Consider the following 12,441-nt stretch of genomic DNA (forward strand, 5'->3'; position numbering starts at 1 on the left):
CTCATGTTTAACGTAAGGAACTATAGCAAATTCATCTTCATAAATATTGGAATCATGGCCACAAGGATAGCAAGCATCATGTTCATCAAGGGATATTTCAATCAAATCATCGGAATCATAATTATCTATAGATTCGTGCATATCATTATTTTCTTTAGAAGCAACGGTCATTCTTTCAATAAATTCTTGGACATAGACATTATGAGCAAAGTTTTCATTGCAATATTTAAGTATGACGGAATTTTCAGATTTGTTGAGAGTAAAATCATACTTTTCAATTAAAGAAGCAACTTCATGAGCACCCTTAAAAATGACAAATTCTTCAATTTGTTCGATATCATAGTAACTATAAACACCCTTTGCATAAGAAGATAAGATTTCATTATCATTGGACTCACACAGGTAGGGAAGGTGTTTTTAGGGTTCTTAGAGCAACAAGTAAAATCACACATTTCACAAAGATTCCAAGCATAACATAGCAATTTGTTTATTTGATTCCATAAGAGTCTCCCCTTTTCAGACAAACGATGGCGCACAAAATGAGCATGCTCATCTAAAGATTTCCCATCAACTAGGCTAGTTGGGGTTTCAGCACGAGCGCATAAGGATCGAAGATGATCCAAGTAGAACACTTTAAGTGGATCCATATCAATAGATTTTCAGCAAGCGAAGAAGCAAGCATATAGAAGGCACATGGCGACACGAGCAAACAAAAAGCAAGTGAAAAAGAGGCGAACGGAAAAAAAAGGGCGAATAAAACGGCAAGGGTGAAAGTGGGGGAGAGGAAAACGAGAGGCAAATGGCAAATAATGTAATGCGGGAGATAAGGGTTTGTGATGGGTACTTGGTATGTTGACTTTTGCGTAGACTCCCCGGCAACGGCGCCAGAAATCCTTCTTGCTACCTCTTGAGCACTGCGTTGGTTTTCCCTTGAAGAGGAAATGGTGATGCAGCAAAGTAGCGTAAGTATTTCCCTCAGTTTTTGAGAACCAAGGTATCAATCCAGTAGGAGGCCACGCACGAGTCCCTCGCACCTACACAAACAAATAAATCCTCGCAACCAACGCGATAAGGGGTTGTCAATCCCTACACGGTCACTTACGAGAGTGAGATCTGATAGATATGATAAGATAATATTTTTGGTATTTTTATGATAAAGATGCAAAGTAAAGAAAGTAAAATAAAAATGGCGCTAGAAATAGCTTGTTGTCGGGAGATTAATATGATGGAAAATAGACCCGGGGCCATAGGTTTCGCTAGTGGCTTCTCTCAAGAGCATAAGTATTTACGGTGGGTGAACAAATTACTGTTGAGCAATTGACAGAATTGAGCATAGTTATGAGAATATCTAGGTATGATCATGTATATAGGCATCACGTCCGAGACAAGTAGACCGACTCCTGCCTGCATCTACTACTATTACTCCACACATCGACCGCTCTCCAGCATGCATCTAGAGTATTAAGTTCATAAGAACAGAGTAACACTTTAAGTAAGATGACATGATGTAGGGGGATAAACTCATGCAATATGATATAAACCCCATCTTGTTATTCTCGATGGCAACAATATTATACGTGCCTTGCTGCCCCTACTGTCACTGGGAAAGGACACCGCAAGATTGACCCAAAGCTAAGCACTTCTCCCATTGCAAGAAAGATCAATCTAGTAGGCCAAACCAAACTGATAATTCGAAGAGACTTGCAAAGATAACCAATCATACATAACAGAATTCAGAAGATTCAACTATTGTTCATAGATAAACTTGATCATAAACCCACAATTCATCGGTCTCAACAAACACACCGCAAAGAAGATTACATCGAATAGATCTCCACGAGAGAGGGGGAGAACATTGTATTGAGATCCAAAAAGAGAGAAGAAGCCATCTAGCTAATAACTATGGACCCGAAGGTTTGAGGTAAACTACTCACACATCATCGGAGAGGCTATGGTGTTGATGTAGAAGCCTTCCGTGATCGATGCCCCCTCCGGCGGAGCTCCGGAACAGGCCCCAAGATGGGATCTCACGGGTACAGAAGGTTGCGGCGGTGGAATTAGGTTTTTGGCTCCGTATTTGGTAGTTTGGGATACGTAGGTATATATAGGAGGAAAGAGTACGTCGGTGGAGCAACAGGGGGCCCATAAGGGTGGAGGGCGCGCCCAGGAGGGTAGGCGCGCCCCCCTACCTCGTGCCCTCCTGGTTGATGTCTTTACGTAGGGTCCAAATCATCCGGATCACGTTCGTTCCGAAAATCACGTTCCCGAAGGTTTCATTCCGTTTGGACTCCGTTTGATATTCTTTTTCTGCGAAACTCTGAAATAGGCAAAAAAACAGCAATTCTGGGCTGGGCCTCTGGTTAATAGGTTAGTCCCAAAAATAATATAAAAGTGTATAATAAAGCCCAATAATGTCCAAAATAGAATATAATATAGCATGGAACAATCAAAAATTATATATACGTTGGAGACGTATCAAGGGCTTGGTGCGTCGGTCGTGCGGCCGGCGCAACAGCCGTGGACAGGCTCACGGCCGACGGGGAGGAGGTCGGCGGAGGCCTACCGCGGCAGCCGGAGGCGCCGAATCCCACACCGGCTGCCTCCCGATTCGGCGGCGTCCGGACGGCTGCGAGCCGGCTACCGGCGAGGGAGGCGACGGGGGCGACGGCGGCGGAGGGCGGCGGCGGGGATGTGGGGTGGTGGCGGCGCCGACGACGAGGTTTTGGGCGGTCGCGGCGGCGGATTCCGGCCGGCTGGTCTTCGGGCAGGCGGACGGGCGCGGGCGGGAAAGGAAAGGAAATGGCGGCTGGGCGTTTGCGCGCGGTGGCTGGTTTTGGACCAGATGCACCTCGTGATATAAATTTGCACCGCGAGGTGTTGTATTTTACATCACGAGGAGGCCGCGGTCCAATTCTTTTTGCATATGGACCGTCTGTTGGAGCAGCTTTTTTGCCCTCCAAAAGTTAGCTACTTTTACATTTCGACCATCTATTGGAGATGCTCTAAGGATAGAGTGAGTAGCATTGGAATTTGGTTTTTAAGTGTTGCTAATGTAGGGTTTTTTTTCTTTTAATGTGATGTTGGTTACTTCGAAGTCGAAATCTCAAGTAGCAATCAATCAAAGCTAAGAAAGAAAAATATCCGGTCAGCTAAGTTGAGAGTCCTTGCTGGTTAACCATGCATTTGGACGATTGGTGAAGCAACGAATCATTTTTTTAAGTTCGGGAAGCATCTAGTGCTAACCTAGATTCAGGTACTAGGTGACTCTTCACATGATCTGTTGAATGCGATTCAGAATTAGACCAATAAAACATGTATGAGAGCCTCCACAGATGAAGCCATTTTTTTTACATGAAAAACGAAAAGACCCACCATATATCAAGAAAACCATTTAGTACTAGAGATGAAAAACGAAAAGTTGAAGGATTGTTTTCATGTCAAGTTGACATTAATTTCTTTGATAGAAACCGTGCAAATTCGTCGAATAACCGGCGATGTTGCGTAGTACTGACCACACAACTCAACTCACTCCACGGTGGAATATTGACTGCTTGACTGATTTCAAACTTGAGTCTGTGTTTACTTGAGACTTGACTTGAGTACCAAAATGGCACGGCACGGCAGGCTGTCAGTTGTCACCGTGCCCTCCAACATTCAAACACAGGAATTTTCATCAGAAGAGAAAAATGTGACGATTCCCGCACGGAACAAAATGCTTGCACCTATTTCGGTACCTGGCCCCAGTTGGCCTCTACAGATCCCTGGAATCTCAACTTACGACTAGAGAATCACCGAGAATCTTAGTCGCTTTGTTGCTACGGAAAAACAAATCCTAAATAGAGATTCCGTTGTGAACTCTGAAGCCACGACCCAACAGCTGCTACAATAATTGGCTGGAATCAAAGCTCGCGCAGAATAATTGCAACGGTTGCTGCACGTACCTTATTATCATCCGACGGAACGTCACCACCTAAGCATGGGCGCCCTTCGCTGCGACCTACTCACTGGTATGATGGAATCATTACGACGTGGAATCTTTAGCCATTATGGCAGTACCAAGTTTTTCTTAAGATATTTTCAGCCACGGTAAGTACAAATTTGATGAATCGTATTACATGTGTATTACTCCCTCCGTTCCTAAATATAAGTCTGTGGAGAGATTCCACTATGAACCACATACGGATGTATGTAGATGCATTTTATAGTGTAGATTCACTCATTTTGCTTCATATGTAGTCCATAGTGAAATCTCTACAAAGACTTATATTTAGGAACGGAGGGAGTACATATCTAAGTATTATGTTATTGATTTTACGCGGGGAGTGGTGCAATTTTTTTTTGTTTTATCTATATTGGATTGAGTCATTTAGATGTATTATCGGTTGTTAGCTGGGTAGCGCATTCTCATTGCATCTGGATGCTTATTCTATGACAATTTAGTTGACACGAGGATGGCTAGTTTAGTTGGCAAGCACGGTAATTTTCTAGTAAAAATCAAATTGAGGACAGATATGCTTTGCTTACCAACTAACTCGTCATAGTTAACAAATATAAAATACCAAAAAATGTTGGATTTCCATGGTCGAATCCCGAGCGCTCAAGACTTATGGACGTCCTAAAGTTTTGCAGCGCAAAAAAGCATGTACAAGTCGAGTTGGTAAGTGGTAGGACGGGGTTGGTGGCCAGCCAAAGTTGTCGCGTCCATTGGCTGCGCCGCTAATGCATCTTTTGGTTTGTTCTTCAACAGTATAGAGCCGTGTGGAGCAGGCGGAAATTCGGAAGCGAAACGTGGAACGCATCAACAACGTACTCCAAAACCAACTTCTTTTCTTTTCAACCAACTTCTTTTCTTTTCCTTGCGATAAGACGACGACACGAGAAAATCGGTAGTGGCATGCTCTTTGAGGAGAAAAAGCGGACGCAAGTTAACGACAATGAACATGATTCGTTGTACAGAGCCCATTTACGATCAGATTAGGTTCAGTACTTGGGAATCAATAGGCTCGTCTCCGTGTATTTCCACTGATTACTCATAGCTATAACGCAAAATATCAAACGTGGGGAAGAGAAGGCGTGCTAAGACAGTGAGAAACTAAGGAGGTCTTTGTTTCCAGAGACTTTTTGTGTAGATACTAGAAAAAGTCCTGTCCTCTTAGGTTTCTAAAAAGAAAGGTCCCTCTTAGAGATTATTTTACCAAACAAGAGGGTCTACTAGGAATTAAAAGTTGCTTTTTGGACTAAATGAAGAAGAGTCTTTTTTGGGACTTTTTAGGACTTTTTCAACAATGCCCCTCCCTGCACCCATTGCCCCGCCGTCCCATGGTGTTGTTTGGTTGTTATTTTTCTGTATACTAGGGGTGTCATTTAATAACCTAGGGGTGTCATTTAATAACCTCTAGGAAGGTACTCTTTTTAGTCCCTGGAAACAAATAGGGAGGGATTTTTTAGGGACTAAGGACTTTTTAGTTGGGACTAGAGACTTTTTAGTTGGGACTAGAAAAAGTCCTAGGACTTATGAACCAAACAGGGCCTAAACTACAGATCACACATAGCAACACACAGAAAACTCTGATCACAGCAAAACCATGCTTGCTGACAGCAGCACCACGAAGAGCAATCAATCAAGCCAGGAACAGAACCTTTTGATCCAAAACCATAGTCCCATCAAACTTGATTGACTGATAAATGATGTACACAAGACCAAATCAAGTCCAGCAAGAACTACACTCTAGAACCACCTTAGATGACGCATCAGACGAGACACTGAAAATGGCATACACAGGTTTACTGGCCAGCTGGTGTTGCGTTGATGATGTCGGAATCGCCTGAAAATTCAACACAAGGAACAGAGCATGATCAGAAACCCAGTTGTTGTATATCAAAGTATGAACCAGGTAAAACAATTGAGAGATGCGGTGGTAGATACCAGGGTCGATGATACTCAGGCAGCAGACTCGGAAGTATTTACCACACGCAGTTCCCAAATCAACATTGTCTGGAAATCAAACATTGGCGCTGTTACTTTTGAACAGTATATTATTGAGATAATAAAAAAGTTTGACATGATTATGACTGCTTTACCATCTTATATGCACTATTTCAAACTATTGATTAGCTTACTACTATACTTCCACAGCAAAGTAATAGACAGGACTGTGAGCCAAGTAGGAAGGGTTTCGCAGTGTCATGGGAAGAAGTGAACATCATCTCACAGAACTCACCACTAGACAAAAGTTGGATTAAATAGGAATGCAAACTTACTTCCATGGTAGTGGTGGACAGTGATCTTCGCCAACATAGCATAGTACTCAATCTCAGACTTGCGGAGCGGAGGGCAGTTGTTAGCAAGGATCACAAGCTTTGCTGTAAATAGGATGCAACCACATTATTTGATATCAGACTGTCAACCATCATCAAATTACAAAAGAAACAACGTGAAATTGCTGTTACGCCAAGCAGAAGAAATCTCCTACTAATAAGCAGTGATATATCAGGAGAATTATTAAGGCATAGAGTTATCCACAATGGCCATATGAATACAGGCATGTGCAATGGCTAGGAGGATCAGAGTACTGGCTTGGTTTCTCTGAAGAGAAATAATAGCGCTCAGCATGTTCATTGTCGATCATCTGGGGAAAGGATCATCATATCCTCCAAATAGAATGGCACATTGAAAACGAATAGAATGCGTAGTAAATCTAGCATAGAGAAACCTACATCTATTTGTAGAAATTTGAGAATTACTATTGACTCATACTCGATGGCCATATGAATAGATCCACTAGTAATCAGTTTTCAACGCCTAATGGGCGCATCAAAACAATAAAGAAGACATAGATGGTGCCAAACAAAGATAACAAACCACAAAACAGTAGCAAGCAATGAAGAACAAAAATCTGTACTACTGGGCAGATCAGAGTCCTGGCTTGGTTTCTCCTAAGAGAAATTATAGCGCTCAGCATGTTCATTGTCGATCATCTGGGGAAAGGATCATCATGTCCACCAAAGTAGTACGTGTACGTCAAAGAAATTTGCAGATCATAGCTTAGGCTGAGCTAGTTAATTGTTTATCATCTAGGTAAAGGATCATCCTTATCTAGTTCAAAATAACATAGGTACAGCATATAAAATCTAAATAAATATATATATATAGGTAAATTGTTTGGGGCACCTAGGTGCCTGGGCAGTGGGCACCTAGCATTAGTACCTCACATGTCAACCCATTTGCATTTATATATATATATATATATATATATATATATATATAATATCAACACAATCCACATAATAGTTGCACATCTTAAAAGCACGAGATAATTTTGGAGGGACTAACGAAATTTCAAGCACCTAACTGGAGTACAACACATAACAGAACAGAATGCTACCAAGTAATCAAGTACTAAAATGTTTGATAACAGGCATTACCAGTCAACTCTCTAATAAACATACAGAAATGCCGAATCACTATGAGATATACACCACCATCAGCTACTGGACCACAGCAATGAGCCCATATTATTAGAAGAGCCAGGGTGAAGCTGATCACTATGGCATCGACTCATACACAGCAGCAATGAGATACACTGGTAATCAGTTTTTGCGATGCGCAAGAACACATTTCAACGTCCATTTATCCAAAATCAAAGCTTAGAAGGTCACACCAACAGAAACTCGAGCGTTTCCTGACTAAAACTCGGGATCTAAACACCATATTATGTAGGGATTATTCCATCTGTGCCCCCAATTCCTTAGTTGTGCTCAGTTTTCCCCACATGGGTAAAAGTGAGGGATTTTGAGCAATTTTTCGGGGGCAAAAGTGAGGAAAATGTGAAAGCAGAAAACCCGACGCATGGGGAAAAGTGAGGAAAAAGTTAACGAATGGGGAAAACTGAGCACAACTAAGGAACCGGGGGCATAGAATTAATAATCCCTATTATGTATATTCAACTAGAAAATACTAGCATACAATTCGCACAAACTAGGGCCCATGAAACACATGCAATACTGAGCGCGGTGGAAACTATGCAAGGGAGGATGGGTTCTTACCCTTGGAGTTCCTGAGGGTCCTGAGGACGGTCTTGTAGCCGAGCGTGTACTTGCCGCTCTTCATGACAAGCTGCAGCTTGTTGTTGATGTTGTCCCCCGACTTCTTCTGCGCCATCACAACAAATACACCGGAAATCAGCAAGACAGAAAGAACAGAACACCGTGAGGAACGGGAAAAGGAACCGAAGTGAATGGCGGGAACCGGCAAAGCTACAGAAGAGCGTCGCGGCAGGTCGACATGAACATGGGGATAGATCAGGGTGGTGGGCGGGGAAGGGGGGTGTTACCGTCTTCTTGGTGGAGGTCACCATGGTTGCGCCCCGAGGAGAAGTGGCGGCGTCGCGAGGGTCGGCGGCGTCGGCTGCGGCTTCTGGAGTCAGTTGCGCTAGGATTATAAAGCCCGGGGGGGGGGGGGGGGGGGGGGGGGGGGGGGGTTTGCTCGGCGTGGGCTTAGTGAGCTGCGGCATGGAATTGCCCAGTGGGCTTTCGGGCCGAATTTATTGAAAGAAGTCTATTTTTCACCCCAAATGCGGTCCGAGGGACAAATACCCCCTAAGTCGAATTTGGTATGATTTTAACCCTCAAATCATCAAAACCGGGTAAATTCCCCCCGAGTGGTTTTGCTCAGATTTTAGGCGGTTTTCTGATTTGAGTGTGTGACCGGGCGTGTAGGTCGAGAGAGTAAAGGGGTGTTCACATGGTATGGTTGGGTTGAGTCAAGTTGAATGCAGCGTGGCACTTCTCCCAGGTCACTTCGCCTCCCCTGCTCTCTCAGTCCCCGTCGCCGCCGTGGGTCGCAGGCTCGCAGCCGAGACAGGTCACGGTCGAGCTGACGAATTACTGAAAAAGATTGAAACGGAAGGCCTCTATGCATGGTATGGAAGGGCGACTTGACCCGTGATTCTACTTTGTCGTGGTGATGGTTGGCTGCGAATATGAGCACGATGGTGCCGCTCGTGGGAACATGAGCTATGTCGCTCAGCCGCCGGGCGGCCCTTCTCCCCTCTGGTCGCCGTCGCCTCTCGTCATCGGCCTGCCTTCTTGCCGTCGTCGCCAGCGCTTGCCATGGCCGGGAGGACGAGGCGCTTGCCCACCACCATTTGCCGTTGTTGCCACTGGTCGTGCGCTCGTGGCCAAGACGGCTCCCTCGCGCTTGCGTGGCTTCGGAGGAAGCGCGGCCGCTGGCTTAGGCTAGCTGCAGCAGAGTCGAACGCGGCGCCGGCGACCAAGGCGTGTGCAGGAGGGCTACACGGTCCACATTGCAGGCCGCATCATGGTGGTCGCCATCGCGGGGACGACTGGCGTGGTGGGCGTCTTCAGGCGCGGATCTTGGAGGTGGTCTATCATCTGCGTGCGCGGATTAGACAGATTCAGCGCGTGGATCTTGACGCCGATGGCCGGCGTGTCGGTCATCTCCAATGGCACCAGTGGTGGGTACTACGACGCCAAGGACTACACACACGCTTTCTATGGGGCCGGTGACGACGCATAAACCGGCGCTGCAGGCTTCTAGGGCAACTACGCCACTGGGCTAGCCGGGGCTGGGAACACAGCCGGCTCCAGGTTGCGACCCACGGCGGCGCCGACGACTGGAGAGAAGGGGAAGGGGAGACAAAACAACAGGCGAGAAGATCCAACCCAAGCATGCCACGTCAGCACCACTTTACTTCCTGTACCTACACGCCACGTCAAAGACTGAAGCCAAAAACCGCCTAAAATCGAAACAAAACCGCTTAGGGGCAATATCTATCTAGTTTTCAGGATTTGAGGGTTAAAATTGTACTAAATTTGAGTTCAGGGGTATTTGTTCCTCAGGCCACATTTGAGGGTGAAAGTTAGACTTCTTTCGAATTTATTAGAAGATGCATCCTTATGAGCTTCTTTCAGCAAAAGTTGATTTGGATCGATCAAAGGGGCGGTCCTTGGACTGCTGCCCGATCTTGGTTAGGGGTTTGCCGAGAGGTAGGGAGTCTAGGGTTTCGACAACAGGCCCGCTGGAGAGAGTTTCTTCGGGCTAGGTAACGAACATGGCGAACAAAGCTTTTGGATCAGGCAAACAAGAGGATCTGGAGCGCGATGATGAAGGAATTGGGTCTCTCGGAGGAGGACCTAGATGACGTCGTTGTGGATCAGAAAACTGTGCTGCCGGAGGCGACGTGATGGATGGCAATTGCTAGGGTTCACAATGAAAAACCCTATAGTCAATTCTGGTTCTACAAGAACATGAGGGCCGCATGGGATCTGGCACAGAAGGTGAACATCCGCCCACTCGAGGACAACCTATATACCCTACAGTTTTCATGCCTCGGTGATTGGGAGCGCGTGATGGAGGATGGTTCGTGGGCTTTCCACGGAGATGCAGTGATTCTGGCAGAGTATGATGGTTTCACCAAGCCGTCGACGATCAAACTGGACAAGCTGGAGATATGGGCACAGATTCATGATTTTCCAGAGGGCTATGTTTCGCAGATCCCAGCTTTGGCAGCAAAAATAGGTGATTTGGTGTATGCGGAGCCAGCATCTCATGACTTTGAGGGAAAAAAATCAGGGTTAGAGTCAAAATAGATGTCAATAAACCACTAAAGAATGTTGTCTCGCTCAAGATTGATGATAAAAGGTTGCTTTTCCGTGTCAAATATGAACGCTTTCCAGATTGGTGTGCAGTCTGCGGTAGGCTAGGTCATCTGTACAAAGAGCACGGTGATGGAGTCCACCCCCCGTTGGCGCTTGTCTTCAAGAACCTAAAGGCCTCCTGGTTCCGCGGTGCAGGACCTGGTCTAGGTGGGGCGAGGAACAAAAGCAATACAGCTGGTGCTCGCGGGTCTACCGCAACTGAGGACAAATCTGCATTCTCCACGGACCAAGATGCTTCGATGGCTGAAGCGGATCAGAACAGAAAGAGGACCCAAGCTTCAGTCCTGGCTACAGGCGTGCATGCTCCTACGTCCTCTGCTCACTCTACGAGCGACGGGATTTTGCTGCTGCCGCCGCCACAGATACCTTTGAGCCCACCTCCCAAGCAGGACCCCAAGAGGGCAAAGATAGCTGCAGCAGATCAGAACAACCAAGACAGGGGACACAGTGGAAAGGATAACAAGAATTCAGATGCAACATCGGTGGGCTCCCGGGTGGAGCACCGCCGGGCACAGAGTATCCTATGTTGGAACTGCCGCGGTGCGGGCAAAGCCGCGACAGTTCAGGAGCTTCGCTAGTTAGCAAGGAAATTTGCCCCTACCCTACTTTGTATTGTAGAAACACAGCTTGATAGAGCACGGGTAGAGAATTTGGCTAGTAGTCTTGGTTTTGATAACGCTTATGCTGTTAGTAGTCAGGGTCGAAGTGGTGGACTCGGAATCTTCTGGAATAAACCAATAAAGATAGAGATTTTGGGTTACTCGGTTTATCATATAGATTGCTCTCTCTTAGATCCAGGTCAGGACTCGTGGAGGGACACTGTCTTCTATGGTGAGGCTCAAACCCACTTGAGATATCATACTTGGGATGTAATGAAGGGGATAGCTAGTTCAAGAGATCTTCCTTGGGTTTGTATAGGTGATTTCAATGAAGTGCTTCGTCCAGAGGAACAAGAAGGTATTGGAGAGAGGAGTAATGCGTAAATCCAAGGTTTCAGGGAGGCGGTGGGTGTTTGCATGTTGGCGGATTTGGGCTATCAGGGTAATTTCTGGACGTTTGAAAAGAAGGTATCGAGAGGGAGCTATACTGGAGTACGCCATGACAGGGCACTTGCAATGAGTGAATGGGAGCTGAGGTTCCCAACGGCTTCGGTTATGCATCTTACGGCGGCAACTTCGGACCATGCCCCGATTCTCCTGAAGATTCGGGATGGCGAAGTTCGCCCACCGGCAAAACACCCCTTCAAGTATGAGGTTATGTGGGAGACGCATGAAACATGGCAGGACATATTCTCACGGTGCTGGAGCGAGGGGCAACCAATAGTGAGCTTGGAGGAGTTGCAAGTAAAGCTGTGGGGTATATCAGACAATCTTGGTAATTGGAGTAGGAACACGTTTGGAAGTGTCCGAAAAGAAATAAAGAACCTGACGGCAGAGTTAGAACGACTGAGAGGGTACCGGATGAGGATTGGACCATTGCATGCAGAACTTAAGATTAATGAGAAGCTTGTTGAGCTCTACCACTGGGAGGAACTGATGTGGTGTCAGAGGTCTAGACTTGAATGGCTTGCTTCAGGTGACAAGAACACAATTTTTTCCATATGAGAGCTTCTATGAGGAGAAATAAGAACATGATTAAAGCCCTAGAGAATGCACTCGGGGTGAATGTTAGTGACCCGGCTGAATTGAGATCACTTGTGTCAGATTTTTACAAGTCTCTCTACACATATGAGGGGGTAAGTAACATGGATCAAGTTCTCCA

At 45.9% G+C, this 12,441-nt stretch overlaps 1 protein-coding gene and 2 non-coding genes across 3 annotated transcripts; all 3 read right to left on the minus strand.

Moving 5' to 3' along the window:
• Window positions 1–5,640: 5,640 nt before the first annotated feature.
• On the minus strand, window positions 5,641–8,444 carry LOC123078172 (60S ribosomal protein L30). Its single transcript, XM_044500581.1, has 5 exons — window positions 8,334–8,444; window positions 8,047–8,152; window positions 6,262–6,363; window positions 5,927–5,995; window positions 5,641–5,825 (listed from the first exon to the last, which is right to left on the minus strand). The coding sequence occupies exons 1-5, from the start codon at window positions 8,355–8,357 to the stop codon at window positions 5,785–5,787; spliced, it is 342 nt and encodes a 113-aa protein (XP_044356516.1). The 5' UTR covers window positions 8,358–8,444; the 3' UTR covers window positions 5,641–5,784.
• On the minus strand, window positions 6,560–6,654 carry LOC123081158 (small nucleolar RNA Z103). The gene has a single exon (XR_006438666.1). It is a non-coding gene; the product is annotated as a small nucleolar RNA Z103 (small nucleolar RNA).
• On the minus strand, window positions 6,909–7,003 carry LOC123081159 (small nucleolar RNA Z103). The gene has a single exon (XR_006438667.1). It is a non-coding gene; the product is annotated as a small nucleolar RNA Z103 (small nucleolar RNA).
• Window positions 8,445–12,441: the final 3,997 nt, after the last annotated feature.

Source organism: Triticum aestivum, chromosome 3D (genome assembly GCF_018294505.1).
Source record: "Triticum aestivum cultivar Chinese Spring chromosome 3D, IWGSC CS RefSeq v2.1, whole genome shotgun sequence".
Taxonomy (NCBI): domain Eukaryota; kingdom Viridiplantae; phylum Streptophyta; class Magnoliopsida; order Poales; family Poaceae; genus Triticum; species Triticum aestivum.